Raw genomic sequence first — 22,052 nt, forward strand, 5'->3', positions numbered from 1 at the left:
TTCCAAAAGATTATAAAATTTTTATTACGTAATTTAATTTTATAATGAAAATAAACAGAATATCAAACCACTAATTCATTCCAACTCAGACGTAATTCAAAAATTCTCAATTTCAATTTTTTTTTTTTATTAATTTAATTTCAAGTACATTCGAACAAATTTTTTTCAGATTGCTTTAAGTATGTATGTAATTCGAGACGAATTATTTACGTTTATTATGTCTATACTAACATCCTTTTTTCTTTATTATATTAATCGAAAAAATTAAAAAATAAAATCATAAAAGGATCATAAAATCACAATTTCCTCTTACTATACAATTATCTCAATTTACATTCAATTCACAAAAAAAAATTAAAAAAAAGATATTCAAGTTTCTCGCTTGAATCTTTCATATTTCAAATTATTTTCTGTTTGTTTGTTCTTTATTTTTATTCTTTTTTTTTTTTTAATTGTATTTAACAGTTCATTCAATTTAAGGACTTTACTTTATTGTTCTTTGATATCTTCAGAAATACTAGAATTTTTGTTTTTGCTTTGATTTTTTAAATCTTTAAAAATTTTTAATGAAAATGAAGAATCTTTTCTTTAAGAATTGGATTACCTTGGCCTTGAATAATCAAAAGGTTTTAGGTAAATAAACCAACAAAAAAAAATTATTATGAACTTGTACAATTTTTTAAAAAAATAATAATAATGAAAAGCAAAAATCCTTTATTGCTCTTAATTTAATAATTTTATGAACGAAATTTTTATTTTTATTAAATTCAGTTTTTCTTTCCTTTCAATTCACTTTCATTTCAATGTCCTTTATTTTGTTGTTTTATTACATTTTATTAAACGGTAGTCTGAATGATTATTTAAAAATAAAAAAAGGAGCAAAAAAAAATTATTTTTTTTTAAATTGTGTAATCCATTGAAAATTATGAAATTGAAGTTCAAGATCAACACAATAATTGGAACGGATATATGGTGTGGAATTTCTATAATAAAAAAATAAAAAAAAAAATTTCAAAATATAAAGAAATATATTCAAAAAGATTGAAAAGGATTATGGAAAAAAAAATAAAAAATTTGAAGGTTGAAAAGTGAAAGGATATTTTCTATCCAATTTTCAAAAAAATTATTGAATAGTAGCAGAATATTATTATATAGGAGATGAGAACTTTATTAATAATAAATTGTGATTTCCGATTCTATTTTAAAGGCTCCGAATCGAAAAATATTAATGGTAAATTATACATATATATATATAGATTAATATACATATATATATATATAGATTTTCAAGACTACAATGTAATGAAAGTTGGGAAAAGAAATATATTTAAAAACTAGTATTCAATCAATTTCCTTTCTTTTCAAATCAAAAGGATATTGCAAAGTGTTTAGGAGGAAGAAAAATGAAATAAGATAAAAAGGGTTTAAGTAGGATATCTGTTTCTTGTTGTTTAAGAAAATTTTTAATATTATCTGAATTATTTGATTTTAATGGTTATGAATTTTAAGCCAATATTCGTAACTTAAAACAAAATTTTCTAAATGTTGCTCGTATTACAAATAATAGACGACTATATGGTTATACTCAATGGTTGGTTCAACAAAATATTTAATTTTTTAAGTATTTTTGTAAAAATTACTTAAAATTTTAACATTAAAATTAATTGAATACATTAAAATTGATTTTTAATTGAAAATTATAAATTATTTTCAATGCATATGCTTTTATTTGAAAGGGTAAAGGCATATATAGGTTTGAAATATGATTGAAACAAAGGGAATTAAAATATTTTTTGTTTATAATTTAATAAGAATATTTTAATTATTAAAAATCCAATTAAAATTTGAAATTCGCTGGTACTACTAGACAAGAAATACATTCAAAATGAGAAAAATATCTTGATACACGCACGTGCCAATATTTTTAATTTAATTCCAATTTAATTATAAAATTTTTATTATAAGCAATAAAACAATTATTGTGCTTTTCATAAAATTCGAAAAAAAAACTAAATTTTAATTTTTAATTTGTTTTTCATCAATTTTTTTTTTCTTTGAATTTTCAAAGATCTACTAAAAAATCTAAGATTCATAAACTAATTATGGAAATCACTTCCTCATGACAATGACATTATAACAACCGATTTATTATTACCTTTATACTTATTTGGTTTTTTGTTTTCGATTATTGATGTTATCGATATTTCGATTCTAAATGAAAAACAAAAACCAAATGATCTGTCCAAGTTTGCTTTTTTTTTTTGTTTTTGATTACATTTAATAATCATTTTTCCTCTCTTTTATCTTGAAATAATCATCATGAAAATTTTAACAATTTTTTTAGGTGGTGACTTTGGCTGATTTGTTTAGATTTTGTTTTTTCTTTTATATTACAAATTAATTTTTTAAATTAATATTTTTTTTTTTTACATTATTTATCGTTTTGCCATTGAATCAAATAAAAAAGCAATGAAAAACACACAGAGAGACAAAAAAAAACTGCATAGTGACGATAGAAAAAATTTCACAGAAAAGATGGCAACATTCTTTGACCACGAGTGGAGAATTCAGAAAATTTTTGTTTTGGTTGTTTTATGATTTTAATTTGGCTCATAAATTTCAAAATTCATGAAATTTTTTTTTTTATGAAATTTGAAAAGATGCACTTTGTATCTGGTTTTTCTATTTGTTTTTTCTCAGGGATTTTAATTTGCATTATAACTGATTTTTTAATATATTATTGAAATTGTTATTTTAAATTAATGGCAGCACAGCATTTATGCACGTATAATAAAACAAATAAAAAATAAGAGAAGAAAGAAAGAAAAAAAAAATCCATATAAATTAATTTATAAAAAATTGAGTGTTATTAATACTAATTTATTTGATAACCTTTTTTTTTTTTTGTATTAAATAAAGTACAACAGAGAAGAAATAAAATTCAAATAACCATCACAAATTGAATAAATAAAAGTAAAATGTGGTCCGTATATATAGCCTTAATCAATCAATTATATAGAAATATCATAGGTTAATGTCGAGGAGAATATTATTAACCTTTTTATTGAATTTTTATATTATTGTTATTATTATTGAAGTTTAATTTCATTGAAATAAAATATATTTGTTATAAATTAGATTATTAATTAAAATTAATTAATATCTTTTCATACATACTGAAATAAATAAATCTGTTTTGTGTTCCCTTTAAGTGAAGAGAGACAGTGAGAGTAGTTGGGAATAGGTGACAGTAATATGTTAAAAACGTGCTCTCCTGCTATACGCAAATTTTGTTTAAATAATATTAAATGCTAATTTAAAAATTAAAATATATCGTTTTGCAATCCCCATATGCAAATATCAAAGAGCCATCTATACCAGAAAAAATAAATACTAAACCCGTCAATGGTAGTAAATAAGCGAAATTACTTTTGTGTTATATTCTTGGTTTTATCTAGCCAGTTTGTAATTTAGAACTCATTTAAAACTGAGTTGAAAAATCTTTCTTAATCATACTGGCATGAAACTCATTTTTACTCTCATGAGTATGCCAAACATGATTTAAAGTAAAAATATAATTGAGAGATGAAATTAAACGGCTTTTTCCGATAGATGGCTTTAATATTTTTAATAATATGAAAATGAATCTCATATTTTTGATACTTCAAATTTAAAAGTTATTATTTTAACTGTTTTGTGATAAAATAAGCGCCACGCGTTAATTATTTTAAATTCTATTTCATAATTTTAATTATATATAAATTTTTCAAACAATAGACATACATACAAACATAATAAAATCTAATTAAAAGAAAAAATAAATCAATTTGTCATTTTTCTGAAATTTATAAAAGAACGAAGAAAAAAAAATACAATAACTGAAAAATATTTAATGGGGGCGATATATTTGGAATTAAACAGTTTAATTAAAAACAATAAAAAAATAAAATACATAATAAGAATTAAATTTATTTCACAAAAATAAAAGAAATATTAATATAAATGTAGAAAAATATTATGAAATCATTTTTATTTAATTAAAATATAAAATTTAAAATATTGTGAGAGCATTTGAAATGACGTCAAGTTGAACTTATTTTAAAGGTGATTTCAATTTAAATTTGTTTTTTTTTGGAAATTATAAAGAAATGTTTTAGATGATTAATTTTGCAAAATCAGTAATCAATATTCGAAATTTGATATAAAAATTTCTTTTTGTTTCCAATTTAATTTGAATAATTAAAATTATAATGTTATATTTGGTTTTTATAGCTGAGTTCTTAGATCATACAGATAATTTTATTGAAAGTAGGAGTGTCGTATGACTTAGTCATAATTAGTAATCCTTGACATTAAAGTTCATGTTTATGAGATTAAAAAATTTTGCAAAAATTTGACAGAGTTTTGTTTTTTTTTAATTTTGTACAGAGCTCAAATTAAATATCCAAAATTAGAATTTTTCAAACAAGAAGATTTTCTATAATTGGATCTAGTATAATTTTTATCTTTTTCAAATTTTAGATTGATATAGTGAAGATTTTCAATAGATAATGCCTCTCCTGAGCTCATCTTAGGAAATTGCACTTGAATGAAAAGCATTAATTTTTTGAAAGAAAAGGAAGAGAGTACAAGAGCGTTGTTCAATCGCTAGGTAAATGTTCGGTAACGGTTCTATTCAAACTTTTAAATTAAAAGGGAAATGGTCTTGTGATACCACACGACACGTCTCAGTGAAATATGAATAATATTTTACTTGAAGTTGTCTCATGTTTTCACTGAAATATGAATGTAGAATTCATAATTATGAATTTGAAATGAAAATTCCAAAAGATGCTAAAATAAGTCTTTCAAATTTTTGTAAAAAAAAAGAAAGAAATCTTAAGAATTTCACTTTATTTTTATTAACTGAGTAGAAAAATATACGATCACAGAAAAAATGATCATATTATACTGGTCAACTTAAATAGACGCGGTACGCGATGTCAATTACATTTTTATAACCACAAATGTATAACACCACGCGGTGCAATTGCAGTTTGTTACCCCAGTAATGTGGCAATTTTGAACCGCATATGTACCAATAATTAATTTTAGTTTTGAAACAATATAAAAGACTTAAAGGAGAAACTTATTTTTATTTACCAATATTGTACCAATATTCTGTATAAAAATCTTGTTCTAAGAAAATAGTGGACCAAAAATTTTTATAAAATCGAAATATTTTCTACATTATATACTAGAAATTAATTTCCTAATAAGTTAACATTTTTTTTAAGAATTTCTTAACATTTTTAAATTAAGAATATTTTTTATGAATTTTCATGAGAAACAAAATTTATTGTGAATGGTTATAATCCTTGACAAACAAATTAAAAATTATAGATTTTTCTATAAGAATCTGATTTAGAAATTATTTTGTAATAATGACAAATAAATTTAGTAATTACTTAAAGAATGTTCTTAATTACTTGAAAACTGAAGAATCATGTTAAGTGACCAACTTTAAGCGCAAAAAAGAAGAAATGATTTTCATGGGAATAAAATCATAAAATTTAAATTAAAATTATTTTCTTTCCATTTTCAAATATTAATAAAAATTTATTAAAATTTTCCATATTTTAAAGAAAATAAGAAATTTTTTAAAATATTTCTTGGAAATTTTATAATATTAAAAATAATTTTTTTTTAAAAAAATATTTAAAAATGGAAAAAAAAGATATGGAATTATTTTTGCCTCTCTGATGGTTCTTTCGACTCGAGAATTTATTTATAAAAAAGTAAAAGAAATGTAGAAGAAGTAGGGAAGCAAAAAGAAGAGGAAAACCACTAACTAGGGTTCAATGAAACATAAATTACGTTATTTATATCTTGTTTTTCGTATTATTTTTTTTTTACATAATTTCTTTATTTCCTTTTTTTATTATCATTATTATTTAATTTTTTTTTTCTTATATTCTTCTTCTTCATCTTCATTATTATTATTTATTTATTTATTTATCAACAACTAATAAATTTTCTTGAAATTGTCTTGTTTTTTGTTATTTTGCTGTTTCTTTCAAGTTTTTTTAGCAATAAATTTTCTTTCTATCTTTTTCTATCTTCATCATTAACTCAACACTTTAACCCATAATTATATACATACAAATCCACAATATACATATGTATAGAATATATATATAGGTAGGTAAATCTATTTCTTTTTTATTCTTTTCTATTTTTCTTTTTTTTCTCTCTTAGATTTTTGCTGTACTTTTCTGATTCTGTTTGTATGTTGATTTTCTGCTGAGGTTTATATCAAATTGCGGCAGTGCGGCATCACATAAGGGGGAAAAAAAATTTTAAAACTGAGGAAGCAAAAATATTTTAGAATTTCTTTTATATTTTTCTACATTTTGTATATCTATACAATATGTAAAAATTGAATATAATTCAGTAAATATTGTGTATATGTAGTTAGTCAGAGTCAGAATCACAGAGTATGTATACGAAAAGAATGAAAAATGATGAAGGAAAAAAAAGACGCAAAGAAAAAGAGATGAAAAAAAAAGTCCATTAAGTTCAGATTAAAAGAAGCTTTAAAAAATTTTTTTGATATTGAATTATGAGGCTTTATACTCAAAAAAAAAAAAATAAGAATAAGAAAGAAAGAAAGAAAATGATAAGAAATAGAAAATTGAAGGGAGAAAAAAAAAATATGAAAAGATTTCAATCTTTTTTATGTAATTTTAACCCTTATTGTACCAAATGATTTTAAAAGGGATTGAGATGAGAATTTTGTAAAATATTTTTTGCATTTTTATGAAAAGTTTTGCTCTAGTTTTTGAAATTTTCCAAAAATTGTTCGAATATATTGTGTGATAGTAACAAGCTTTTATTGTATTCCGTTGTGATCGCCGTACGAGAACCTTAATTTTTAAATATAACAATTTCCATTCGTTTGTTCTAAAATAGATATACCAAGTATATTCGAATTACAATGCCATCTAGTTGAATAAAATATTTTTGGTGTTCTTAATGATGTGCGTATTATTTATGGTTTAAAAATCTACGACAAACTTTTGAACCAATGTATAACCCAATGTATGAATTTGAACCAATATATAACCCAATGAACCAAATATTTACCCAATGTATTGCAAATTGCATTTTTCAAGTGAGGCAGTTTTTTTTAAATAATCATAATATTTCTTTAATTTTTTCTTTCCAAAAGAAAATTTTCAAGTTAGATTTTGTTATTTATACTCGATTTTACTGCCAATTTATAGGATTTTACTGAAAATATAGGATTCCCGGATTTTTTGCCAATCACGCACATTTATTTTACAAAATTCGTTTTCAAGTAAGCAATTCGATTAAAACTTTTAAAAACAATACGTCAAATGTCATCTTGGTTTTATATTAGAAAATTATCATTGGCTTAATAAAGGTTAATAAAGACCACTAAAATAGTGGTAAGGAAATTTTATAATTCGTCATCAATATTGTTATTATAAAATCCAAATTCTTTTCTTATTTTTAATATTCTTATTGTTTCCTTTTGCTGTTACTGAATGTTGTGTGTTTATTTTGCTATTTATCTTTTATTTCCCTTACAATGATCACATAAATAAATCAAAAGAAAAAAAAATCAGAAAGAACATTTTCGCTTGCATAGGAATTTTAAAATTTGGTATTAAAAATGTTCTTTTAAGAATTTTTTGTTAATTTATATGAGAAAATGTATATAGTCGCCCTTTCGAGTATAAGATTTGTTGATTTTTGTGTATTTTTTTTCTCGAGAATTTCGTGTGAGGATTTCTTAATACTATACTGTATATAAGTAATTATATAAGCAAAAAATTCATTCTTAATCAGAGGCGTTTTATTAACAAAAAAAAACAAAATTGTCTTTACGAAATATGAAAATTTTGTTCTTTTAGACTTATTTAAGACCCAATATAAATTTGAGGATTTGAAAAATTTATAAATTAACATTAATATGTTTTTTATCTAATTTTTATTTATTAAAATAATGTTGGCAGTTTCTTGCCGATTCTCTTACAAAAATTCATAATTTTAAAAAAAATAATATTTAAAATTTATTTTATTATTTTGAATATGTTTTGTGTATGTATGGAAAATTTTACTAATAAATTTTAATTAGTTGCATTCCAAACATGAATAAATTTGCGATTTTTATTTTTTATAACATAAATTTAGATGTAATAATAATAAAGAGACAAATTAATAAAATAAATGAGGAAAAATTATTCATCTAACAATATTTTATAGTATTATCACCTAATACAGAACCAATCACATATAGTACAGAACAATTATACTTGCAAAAAAATAATATATAATTTGTCGATTTAATATTCAAGAAGTTGCCGTTTTAAGTATTATAATAAGGAAACGTATCTTTTCTTATTATACGTAACAATATTGTTAAATGTTCAAATATCAAAGGCGTTTAATACAGAAATTTCAATTTTATTTCAAATTACTATTAACGATAAAATTTTTAAAATCGACTGCACTATGTGGAACAAAAACAATTTCTACATTAGAAATAAGAAAATTTTGGATTCGAATTAAATAAATTTAAAGAAAATCATTGAAATTATTTTTTTATACTAGAATTTAATGATTCTTTCGCGGTAACAGACCTGAAAAGTAGCGTAAATGTACAAAATTTGAGATATTATGAGCTATATATAAATTAGAATGGGAAGCTTATCGTAAATATGATATTATATATAAAAATACCAAAAATCTTATATTATGGGCATCCCCCTCAGCCATAAGGTCAGTTTTTTGTAAACATGTATGCTCAGACAGATTTTTCATAAGTATGCTTGTAAGAGAATCCAGAATTTTACTGTTTAAATTATAAACTCCTACATAATAAACTATACAGTCATAGAAGATCTTAATAGTTATTGGGATTCAAAATTTTATTCTGTATAAAATTTATGAAGTGTAATAAATTTTTTTTTAATGATTTAAAGTTGAAAATAAATTACGGGCATTTTATTACAGGAGTGTTAAATTTTTCCATTTTATTTTATGTATTTTTATACTAATAATTAAATAATTTAAAATTTTGCAAATCTTCATTAATTTAAATTAAATTTTAATACCAAAAATGTAATTTAAAACTTCTAAAATTAATTGCATCTTGCAACACACTAAATTTAAATTCTATATGTTGGTTATTCTATTTCTATAATACCGATATAAAATTTCTATAAAGTTCTATATTTTATTTTCAAAAATAATACATTAAAAATAATACCGTCTTGTAAAATGAAAAAAATTCTTTCATAGATGGCGTTTTAACAAAAAATTCTTAAGACATATTAATTGAATTTAAAATAAGAATAATTAAAAGCAATACTAATTTAAGTCACAAGTTTTCCAAATAAATTACGCTAATTAAAAAAAAAAATGTTCAAAGTTAATTTTCCGAAGAAAAATTTTTACAACAGTATTAAAAGAGTTTGAATGTTAAATTGCCTTGCAGAACCATTTATATTTCATGTATGTAAATCTAGAAAAGTAAAAATATTAAAATTGTTAAACAGAGGTACAGTGTACATACGAGTAATATATAATATGTTTGCACGTATATATGTGCATTATATATTATTCATTCACTAACATATTATGTGATTCATATATTATTTTTAATATGAGAGGAAATATTATAAATTTTGACATTTTAATATTCTGTTCGCAATTTAAAAATATGTTCATATTTTTCATCATTATGACATTTGAATAGAAAAATTAAATAAAAATAAAATAATTGGAAATTACTTTAATAATTTCAAATATAATTGCATATACTTGTATAGAGTTTACCATTATTTTATATGTGTATGTGTTTTGTTTTAAAAAATTATTTATGCAATAGATTATTAGAATAAGTTCACAAATTATTTTTCTATTTAAATATAACAATTTTCTTAGAAATTGAAATCTGCAATTTTTTCTTAGATTTTGTAAATGATATCCAAAATTTAGATTTTATATGAGAGTGATTGCTTAATTGAACGAAGTTTTCTTAGAAATTCTAGTGCATAAATTTGGAACGCTACAGATTAAGGCTATATTCGAAGATTCAATTAATACAGATTTTAATAGGCAATTTATAATTAGTATTCAAGTATTTTGATGTTTTTTACAAAAAAAATAACAATTCATTACTCAATTGTAGTAAAAATAGCAATAACTCACAATTAATTAATTTTCACAGCATTTTCAAAAGATTTTATGGAATATTTTATAAGATATTCTAATTTTTTCATCAAAAACATAACAAAGTACTCGTAAAATTAGGGTAGATATTAACTCTTAAGACAGCTAATAATTTCGTTACAATAAGTAAATTTTTGGCTTAAAGGCAGAAAAATCTGCACAGAACAGTTAAACATTTTTTCAACGTTATTAAATGCACCTATAACAATTATTTAACTAAACGTATTTTTCCTTGGAGCTGTTAAAATTTTAAAATAATCGAATTATTTTGTATATTTTGAATGTGTATAAAATGACAAAATCATCATTGAATTACCGAGAAAAATGTAATTAACAGTAAAGATCGCTATATAAAATAAAATTATATTTAAGATTTCATTTCATCACCGTCTTCTTCATCTAAATGATCTTATATCCTTTTCTCAATTACAATTCAAAAGCTAATCCAGTTATATTTTAATTTTCTTTTATATAAATTTGAACTACACATATGCTCGTAGAATCCTTTATTTTTTTTCCTATATTTTTCTATCTTTCAACTAAACGTACATCATGTAATAAATTATTGTTCATGACGTGTATGCATATGTGTAATAAGTGAATAATAATAATTAATTTCCCATGAAAACAGGATAATCATTAATGCGAAGGAAAATTTTCAAATCAAAGTTAACGTCTTATAAAAATTAAAATTATTAAATAAAAACCGTATATAAATAACAGCAAATCTTTATCCTTGAGAAAAAAACGGGAGGAGAGTAGAAAAACAAGTAAAAGAAAAATTATTTATTGCAAAAATAAAAAAATTTTTTTTATTATAAATTGAAACCTGTTCGTCAATAACATTAAAATTAACATTAAAAAAAAACAGAAAACCGTGTTCAATTCGAAATTTACAAAAATTAAAAAAAAATAAACTGAAAAACTGAGAAACTATTAGGAACAATAAGGACATTTTTAACAAAAAGAAATAAACAAGTATTTCAGAAGGATAAAATTTTTATTATTATTATTTTTTTTTGTCTTGTTGTTATGAGAAACAAGAAAAATAGTCTTAAAAATTTTTTGCGCTATGTCTGGTAATAAAAGAAGGTCAAATATCAAGGATTTGAAGACGACAAAATAAGATATTTGCAAAATAATACAAAAATATATGAAAAAGGACATGAGCATGACTATAGAAAAAAAAATAATTATTTTCAATTAAATAAAAAAAAAATCGAGGATTTCGAAAAAAAATCCGGATTTAAACAAAATTTTATCCTTAAGGATATATGCGCAGACAATTGTAAAAAATTTAATAAAAAAAATATCAAGTTTTTCTTTCTAGTTTATTTTTTATAATTTTGTAAAATTCGCAAGGATTTAAAATAAAATTATGATTAATTTTTTTTTTTTTTCAAAAAGAATGAAGAGTGTAATATTAAGGTTAAAAATATTGTATTGAGTAACCGGTATATATAAAATGTCTCGGCATTTTGTGATTAACGGGTCTAAAAAATCTCCGTTCACCTTTTTAATATGCTAAAATTGCCGTGAATAGGTAGAATTCTGATTTTTCTACTTTATTCTATAAAATATTTAAAATTTCTTAAAAAATTATTTCGACGAATCAGTTGTATTTTTTACATATCAGTTGTATTTTTTTGACTTATACAAATTTATGCATAAATTTCCAAATCAGTAGTTATGTTAAAGACAAGCAAGTCTATGTACAAAAAACGAGACAAGGGAGTCTATACATACTCTTTTAAATTTAAAATATTTAAAGGTCAACTTGTAGTCTATTGATTCCTTTAAATTTTAATTATGCAAAAATGAAGCAAATTTTTTGGTATCAAGTTGTTTTAAATTTCAAAAAAAAAAAACAATTCCTAAAATATTTTCATATTTTGTTTTCTATTTTCACACTCATTATGTTCTAAAGTATTTGATCCTCTAAAATATTTTGTATTCGAAAATCTTATAATTTGTTTTGACTGGCGACAAAGTGAAATCAATATTTTTTAAATATGTAAATTAGTTTCATTGAAGGAAGTGTGAAATTTCTAGTCATAAATATATTTTGGGTCCTTATACTACATAATGTTATAAATGAATATTTCAACAAAAATTTTGTATAACAAATCGTTTTTGGAATGGAATGGAATTTAAATAAAAAAAATATATGAAAAAATTTCTAAATTCACACATTTTTTTTTTGTTTCCGAAAACATTTGAAAATTATTACGATCTTATAAATTTTCGAATTCTTAGAAAATAAATTTTCTATTAGAAAGTCATTCCAATCTCTTTAGAACAACAGTTTTGTTTTTATTTGTAAATCAGGTTTCAATTAAAAATTAATGAATTTTTCAGGATATTTCAAAAAAATAAAGTTAAGTAGAATTTCAATCGTTGTAATTATTATATGCCATCTAAGTGAGAAAATCTAAAAAGGGAGTAAATTGAAATTTTGAGATTTACTTTAAAAATCATTAAAAATTAAAGTGACTGAGGCCAATATTGAAGCAATATTTTTAAGCAGTTGTTTGGTGATATTAAAAAAACGCATTGTAGGTCTAGAAATAAATTTTCGCAATTTTCAATATTACAATTTTTAATTAATTAAAATCAATCAGCAGAAAGAAATTACAGTAAAATAATAGAGCAAGTAAGGATCATATAAAATTAAATTTTTCATTTTACTCCACGAGTTTTAATTTATAATTAAATCCTCTGGAATTTATTATTAGAACAAATTTCTCACCTTATAAATAAATTATGAAATTTGATGGAAATTTGGTTAAATTATTGTGATTAAACTGATCAGTTGCTGATGAAATTTCTTTTAAAAACTGGAGAGAACTCTCAGTAATTCCAAAGAGTGAGATATTTTAACATTATATTTTTATAAAATAAAATTAATAAAAATTTATTAATCATTGCTTAACGTTCAACTTACCTTTATCATCGAAATCCTTTTCATCAGAATTCCTTTTATTTTTTGATACCAATGATAATGGTTGATCATCTTCACAATCATCATCATGTACAATATTATTATCATGATGTTTTTCATTATCATTATTATCATTTGTATTTAAATTTTCAAATTTTTCTAAATTATCATCAATATCATTATGATTTAATTCAATTTTATCATGTTTTTGTTCATTATGATGTTGTTGATGATGTTGATCATGCTGTTGTTTTTGTTGCTGTATTTGATGTTCTTTATTATCTCTCTCCTGTTGTTGTTGTTGCTGTTGTTGCTGTTTTTGTAACAATTGTTCTTCATTTTGTTGTAAATATTGTTTTTCTTGTTGTAATAAATCTTTATTATTACTATTATTATCATTAAAATGTTGTTGATTAAATGGATTTTTATCAATATTATCATTATAATGATCATTAATATAACGATGATGATGTTGATGATGATGATGATGATCTGTATTATAACGATTTGATGTTAAATCTAAATTTAAATGATTATTTTCTTGCTGTTGTTGTTGTTGTTGTTGTTGTTCTTGATGTCTTTGATAATTATTATTGCTATTATTTTGAAAATGATGTGATGGTGAACGATTATTATTATTATTATTATGATGACGATTTGAATGATGTCGATCATTATGTAAATCATCTTCATCAATATTATGATGATCATGTGTTGGACTTAATGGTGGTACTAAACGATTTGCATCTGAATCTTTATTTAATAAATTATTTTGTTGTTCTAATAAACGTAATTGTTGTTGATGTAAACGATTTTTAATTAAAAATATTTTCGGCATTTTGAATTAATTTTGTTTTTCTCTTTTTTTTTTTTTTGTAAAATCATAAAATGTATAGAATATTGATTGTCATATGGTCAAAATCAAAGAAAAGATTTTCGAAAATATTTTATTAAAATTCTTTTATTAGTTTTGTCCGAATTAAAGTGAATTTGTTTCAGTAGTAAAATTTTTGATCGAGATTTTTTAATTTTTTTTTTTAAATAATCCTTTAAATAATTGGTGTAATATTTCCAGTTTTTATATGAATTGCTTTCCTCATTCTTAAATTTTTTATTTATATTTGTATGTTCGGTCTTTCGTTGATATGAGAGAGTTTTTTATTTTAATAATTTTTTTTTTAATTTTCTATTTTAATTTTAATATTTCACTTTATGATTATTTAAATTTTTTAATTGCATTTGATTTGTTTGAACACTTAATTTATTTGAATATTTTCATTTGAATTAATTGTACTTCACTATTTAATTTGGAATTATAATTAAATTTTATGCTACCTTGTATTTTTCGAGAATTAAAAATTATATTTTGCAAAATTATAATTAAGTTTATAAATTGTAATCCTTTGTTGTAAAATATGTGAAATCTAATTAAAATAAATAATTTCAATTTAAAACACAAAATTTTCTTATTTATATTTTTCACTTTTTCATTCATTTATTGTTAATTATCCCAAGTTTCATATATTTTTCAGAAATCATTTTAAAAAATTATTTTTTATTTTAATATTATAATCCTTTTTGAAATTCTAATTAATTTTGTTTTTCCGTTATTTGTAATTAATTGTTATTGTTAATTTTTTTCTTTTATTCAATTTTTTTTCTCACACTTTATAAAAATATTTTTCTTTACTATTTCAGAATTTCTTCGAATTTCATGAAATATTTTTTAAAAATTCTTTTAAAATTTAACACTTTTTCCATTTTTACAAATGAAAATAAAAAATTATATTTTTGCTTTTCTTATTTTTTCACAATTCTTAAAATTCTAAAAATAATTTTTCAAAAAAAATTTTTTTTTCCTTCCAATATTCTTTTGATAATTTTTTATCTATGAAAATTTTACTCAATATTTTATTTGATTGAATATAGAATCTCAGAAATTTTAGAATTTTTTTCCAATTATTTCAATACTTTGAAATTTATAAAACTCTTATTTTTAAGTATTTTGTACATGTGTATAATAATATCAAAGGCCACATTTATATAGAATCACAAATAAATGAGAATTATTTAAAATATTAGAATATAAGAGAAAAAAAAATAAACACACAATTTAATTTTACAAATATTATTTTTAAATATAAATAATAAATATTTTTTTAATATTATATTTATATATATACGAGTATATTAAAATATTTTATTTGAAAATTTATTCCAAAAACCCGCTAACGAACCGTAATATTTTTTATATATATATAAATATGTAGGTATATGAAATAAATTCAGTTTAATTTTTTTATTTTCTTATTATTTTTTTGTGTTTTTCTTCTTAATATAATTAAAATAGTTTTTTTTTGTTTTTTCAACAAATAATCCGTAATAATATTGAATGCGCGTGTATCCTCAACGATGGATTGCCTCTTACTATACTGAAGAGTTTTAAGAATTTTTCAACACATTATTTTCAAAAATATATATATAAATATATACAATATAAAAGTGTAATATATACAAAATAGCAAAAAAAAAAAATCGATCTCGGCTTTATAGCTGTTTAAATGCTGATCATGTTAACAAAAAAAAAAAAAACAGATATATAGAAAAAGCAGTCTCTATATACAATAAAACTGTACTACAACGACATCGATGATACAACTGTAGATCGAAACAACAGAAATAATATTAAAAAATGAGAATTTATTTTTTTTTATTATTACGCTTTTGCGCTATCATACCGTTTAATTTTTTTTAAGTTTTCGTTTTATTTTTTTTTATATATACCTTTATTATTTTTTTATACACAGTCTTTACTCACCAATATTAACTATGTTATAATAAAATTACTAAAAACTAGAGATAAGTTAAATATACAATATAATATCAATAACTAATACTGTTACAACAGTAACAACAACAAAAACGAAATATTAATAGCAGTACTATAGCAATAGTAACACAACAAATACAAAAACAAACGGTAGTCATCATATTTATGTATAATATAAAAATATTTTTTTATACTAAGTTAAAAAAAAATAACATTTTTATACTTTATACCTATGTAGGTACTACTACTAACATAATTTTAATATTTCTCGTATAAAAAGCAAAAAAAAAAAACCTAACACAAGAAATAAAAATAAAATAGAATTCCGAACAGTACATATATTACGTCGAGAACCGTATATTCTTAAAACAGAAAAATAAGAACAGAAAGAACATGAGAATAACAAACAGAAAAAAAAATATATAAAAAGAACAACGTTAAAATTTATATACCTGCCTCCTTACCAGGTAAATTTTGTTTTATTATTAACTTTGATCTTGTGTACTTACACATACACAAACATTAATATTTTTGTATAAAAACACGATAACTGAACTTTTTTAACTTTATTTTTGTTTTTATTTTGCTATTTTTCCTGTTCGTCATTGCTTTAACAACAGTAAACTGAAATAACATAACAGAGAAGGTGAAAAAAGCTATAATTTTTGTTTTCTTTAATTTTTCTTAAATTTTTCTCTTCTCTTCCTTATGAAATATTTTCTGATTTGATTCTCATTTTACTCTATAACTTTATAATATTGCTTTGCTCTTTCTCAATTCCTTGTTTTTTCATTATTTTTTACTGTTACATTTATAATAAAATAAAAAATGAACAAAAGAAAAAGAAAATAATGTTATTTTTTTAACATTGCTATGTTAAAGAGATTTGCACAGGTAAAAATTTTTGTTAAAATTTATGAGCTGATCAGTTCCGAACGATCGTGTATATTAATATTTTGAATTTTATATGAAATTTGAGAAATTTAAAAATAATTTTTCTCTCTTTTTAAGAATTATTTTATGTATTAGTAGGTACAAGTTTTATTCTCATAATCGTATTTGTGGTTGTACTCGTAACATTTAAAACATTTGTTGCTTTTTGTCGTTAATATACTCATATTTTTTTTTTCGAATAGATATTTTTACCTGCATTTTTATTAAAGTATGTGTTCTTGCGGTAAAATAACAATCGTAGTGAGCTTTTACATTAATGTTATTAATAACATTTTCCTCTTCTAGTTTTTGAGAATTTTAATTTTCAATGTTTGAAATTCGTATAGTTTAGTGATGGTTTTGTTGAAATTTAGCTGAATTTAAATATTTTTATATAATTATGTAAATATATTATACATAAGTAGATACACATTTAGGTTTTGTTTTGCTTATACAGATGAACTTAGGAAAATTTTACATACATGCATTACAGAAATAGCAAAAGTATTTTCATCGCAATTATGGGATTTGACATTTGCTGTACCCAATTGATTATCATGTAATATGATATTCGATTCAACATCGAAGCAGATTTTTTTGTTCTGATTGTTTTTATAATTTTTTTGGAAAATTGCATATATTTAGGCGTATTGAATATTTTTATTTAATATAAATCAAAGTAATTTAGAAAAAAAAAACATGTATTATGACTATTATTTTATAGTATTCTCTTATGCCATAATCATATGTCATTATGTCATATTACGTAATCCCCATATTACTAAATCTCATTCATTGTGACAAGTGTTAAGTAGACTTTACATATTCTAAATTGTTGTAAAACACGTCGGATCTTATTTTTTTAAATTTATTTTTCAAAATTATTTCAATTTTTATTTTTTAATTAAAATCGGAACCAAAATCTTCCTATATTTCAAACCAAAAATAAAAAATATAATATTTTGCTTTTACTGTGCATAACATTACTCTGCTTTTATCATAACACATAATATAAACATTTACAAAAGATAATTCTCCGCATGAAAAAAATGTAATCAGCATGATTTACACGAAAAAAAAAAATGAACAACAAAATCAAAATGCAACATTACAGCACAAAAGGACAAATGAAAAAAAAAAATTACAAAATACATACTCATAATTTACTGAATTCAGCGGCAGCAATGCGCAAGGTAGACAGGTAAAAAATTACATCAGTATATAATGGATAAAATAAAAAAGAAAACAAATTTTAAAAATATGAACAGGTAAATGACGTCGCCTGTGATGCGATTGAATTCTACACTTACAATTTTTGCTTCTTTACTTCTGTTTTCTAGCTTAGAATTCTCATAGAAAAATTCCTCTTGCTTCTTTTTCATTCTGCATTTAAAATAACGTTAACGAATAACTATACATACAACAGCAAAAAAAAATAATAAAAATAATAAAAAAACAAAGCAAAAATCACCGGTTGTTGGCAATGAAAACTTGTATTGGTCATTTACAGCTATTTTTTTAATTGTATTTGTAATTAATCTCTAAACACATTCACATTCAATAGTGTTAATATTCGATTTCTTTTTGATATATTAGAAAGAGAGAGAGAGAGAGAATTAACTACGAGCTAAAATGTTAAACGGAAAATTATTTTCTGATCATTTTTCTATTCTTTTTTTATTCTCTTTGAACTTGAATTTTTTCTTTTTGTGTTTTTTATTCTTTTTTAATTTTTTAACACAGTATGTAATTATGTAGGTAAAGGTAACTGAAAAAAAATCCAGGTAAATTTCTCATATGATTAGAAATGAGTATTTTTTTTCTTCTTTATTATTTTATTTAAAAATGTATAAGTGTTAATTTTTCAGCATATTTGATATTATATGAGATTTTCAATAGTGTGGTGAGAATGAGAATAATATTTTTTTTTTATGAGAACTGAGAAGAAGTTTTTCAATGATAGGAAGGTAAAAATGAGAGACAGAGAATAAAATGTTAAATATTTTCATTTCTCTTAAAATTTTTAAATTTTAATTGAATTTGAATATTGAAGTTTAAGAATTTTTTCGTTTTATGTTTAGTATCTTGCTTCGTATACATTTATATTAGAATTTGTGTGTGTTGGGTCTGGTTAGAACTAAAAATATTTTATCTGTATTATATGTATAATGGTATTTTTGTTTATAGAACGGTTATTTTTTTTTAACTATTTCAATAAGAACTGATTGGTAAGAAGCAAAAAAAAATTTTTTTTTTTCTAATCTTTTAGATTTTGCTTTTGATTTTGCCCTTTATTTTTTTCTCATTTTCCATTTTTATTTTATATTATATTTATTTTTTGTATAATATACTTGTATTTACTTAATATATAATATATATTTTTCATAAATAAATAAATTGTGTAAATAGAAAATAATATTTTTTAACGTTTCTCTATCTCTTTTCGTTTATCTTTAAATAATATTTTATTTAATAAAATATTTATTTTACTTATGGAGTTCATCTAAATAATGGTGTTCTAATGTACGCTTTTTAAAATATATATCTCTCTCTTTCTCTCTCCCACATTCTTTCATAGAATTTTACAAAATTCTATTTTATATACGCGTTAAACCTTTGTTGATTTGTCTGTTATGCACACATTAATGGTGAAGAATATTTGCCTTATGTGTTGTTATTGCTTTTTTTGTAAAAATTTATAGCTGTACAAGGGCGATTTACTTTTAGAATAGAACTTTAAGAAAAACTAAGTAAGTATGTAAGAATAATAAAAATAACAAGAAAATGAAAAAAATTTCAACGGCAATAATTAAAATGAATAAAAAAAAAATAAGAAGAAGAAGAAGAAAAATAAATTTCTAAACAAAAATAATATGAGGAATATAGGTAAAGGTAAAAGAAAGAATAAGTAATAATGAATAATATGAAAAAAAAAACAAGCAACAACAGAAAAAAGCAGAAAAAAAAATCTTTTTTTTTTTGTTATTTTTTGTTCGTTGTATAAGAATCGCGATTTATCTTGCGGGTATACCTGTTTTACCTGTTTTAATTCTTGAGGTATCTTTGAGGTTTGTTGTTTTTTTTATTTTAAATTTTTTTTTTTTCATATTCTCTTCGGTCGATTTTATTTTATATTTTGTTCTATGTTCGTTCGATCATTTGCCCGTTTGTTATTTTGTTTTCTCGTTCTTATGTATAGAATCTTAGAGTTTTGTGTCTCTTAATAACGCAGAATTGTTTTCAGTATACCTTAGTATACTATATATTTTTATTCTAACTACTAATTTGTATGTATGTATATGTATTCGTTGTTGTTTCTTAAAAAAAAAAATTATATTCTGATATTTTGTGGTTGTTTCTTTGGTTATTTTTGCGCTCCAAAGATCACATAATTTTTTTTTATAAAATAAAATTTTTAATATGAATTGTGCATGCTCTTTCTTATATTGAATTGTATTGAATATTGTATGTGGAAGTATTACATTAACAATTACATACATGTGTATACATATATTTTATATTCATATTGTATATTTTTTGTAGCGGATTTATCTAAAACTGACTTAGCTATGTATACATTTTTCTAAACTTCATAACATTTGTATGTACATAATGTACTTGAGATTCTATATAGAATATTCTGATATTTTGCGATGATTGTTGGTTTTTTAAAAATTTTATTTTATATTTTAAATAGAATTTTTTTTTATTTTTATTGTTTTTATGATCTTTTATATTATTTTATAATAATAAATACGGAGACATTGTGCCTTGTAATATTAATGAATAGATTAAGGTTTGGTAAAAATATTATTTGGAATATTTTTTAAACTCTCTCTCTCTTGTACCTGTTCAAATCTGATTTGTATCTATAATAATTGAAACATTTTTCATATGAATAATATTTCATTAAAATTAAACAAAATCCAAATTGTATAAGCAAACATATCAAACATAATTATAGTATACCAACTCATTGTTAAATTCACCATATTAAAAAAATGACAAAAAACATCAAAATTACATTACGACAGTAAATGTATGATTAAACAATATTGAAATGGACATCAAACATTTCACATCAAACTTTCACATCAAACAAATATTCATCAGATCTAATGAAATCTGTTGAATTGAACCACTTGCACATAATTTTAATGAATGTTGTCTTTCAAACATGTCTTTCAAACATAAACATTCTGTTTATCCTTCACAAGTTTGATTCATATATGCTACAAAAACATAATATAATGCAAGTGAAATAGTTCTTTTGATAATTATATTAAAGAAAAACAATTCAAATTATTTAACTACTCATAACTAATCTCACTATATTGCTAATCATTTTGCGATATTTATGAACAAACTTGATTTGCAACATTTTGTTTATGAACACAAATTTAGGCAAATTTTTATTAAATATCGCGATATACTGTGACCAAGATAAGCAAACGTAAAATTATATATACAATCATGCAACGAATCATACATCAAATAATACAAGAAATGAGCAACTCATAAATATAATCAAACATTAAATAATACATTAAATCATACAGCAAAATCATACATCAATTCATACAAAATTATATATTAAATTGTACATTTTAGATTTATTCGGCAATAATTTGTTATACAAACACAAGTACTTATTAATTTCGTACTATACTGTAGCTGAGATTTTTAGATTAATTTATTTATTTATTATTTTATTTGTGTAGTTCTTAAAGTAAAACTAAAAATTCTAATTGCGGTTGTAGTTCTAAACTTGGGTTTCAGTACTTAACTCGAGTATTTATGTATACATATACACATTCCTATATACAAATTATATTCCATATTATATTTTTATAATTCTTATTAAAATACGGGTGTTGAATATGTAAATATATAATTTGTATATGCATATTTAACATTTTAAAGTAATTATTGTGTTTCAGGTTCAGATGAGCATTTTTTTTTTCAATGACTTTTTATTTGTTTATGTTGGATTTGAATGCTTTTTTTTTTTGCAAATTGTGTCTTAACTTTGGTCTGATTTTGTATACATTTCTACATACATACATATTATAAAAATTGTAATTTAAAACTTTATTTTAGCAATAT

At 21.6% G+C, this 22,052-nt stretch overlaps 1 protein-coding gene across 1 annotated transcript in view; it reads right to left on the minus strand.

Moving 5' to 3' along the window:
• LOC129605510 (GATA zinc finger domain-containing protein 14-like) overlaps nt 1–14,283 on the minus strand; it is a 66,083-nt gene extending 51,800 nt beyond the window's left edge. Inside the window, exon 1 of the mRNA XM_055515309.1 lies at nt 13,187–14,283. Coding sequence (XP_055371284.1) covers nt 13,187–14,021 — 835 coding nt within the window. The 5' untranslated portion in view covers nt 14,022–14,283. The remainder of the gene's footprint in view (nt 1–13,186) is intronic.
• Between the last annotated feature and the right edge of the window lie 7,769 nt (nt 14,284–22,052).

This window comes from Condylostylus longicornis, unplaced genomic scaffold (assembly GCF_029603195.1).
Source record: "Condylostylus longicornis isolate FDR11 unplaced genomic scaffold, ASM2960319v2 ptg000013l, whole genome shotgun sequence".
NCBI lineage: Eukaryota > Metazoa > Arthropoda > Insecta > Diptera > Dolichopodidae > Condylostylus > Condylostylus longicornis.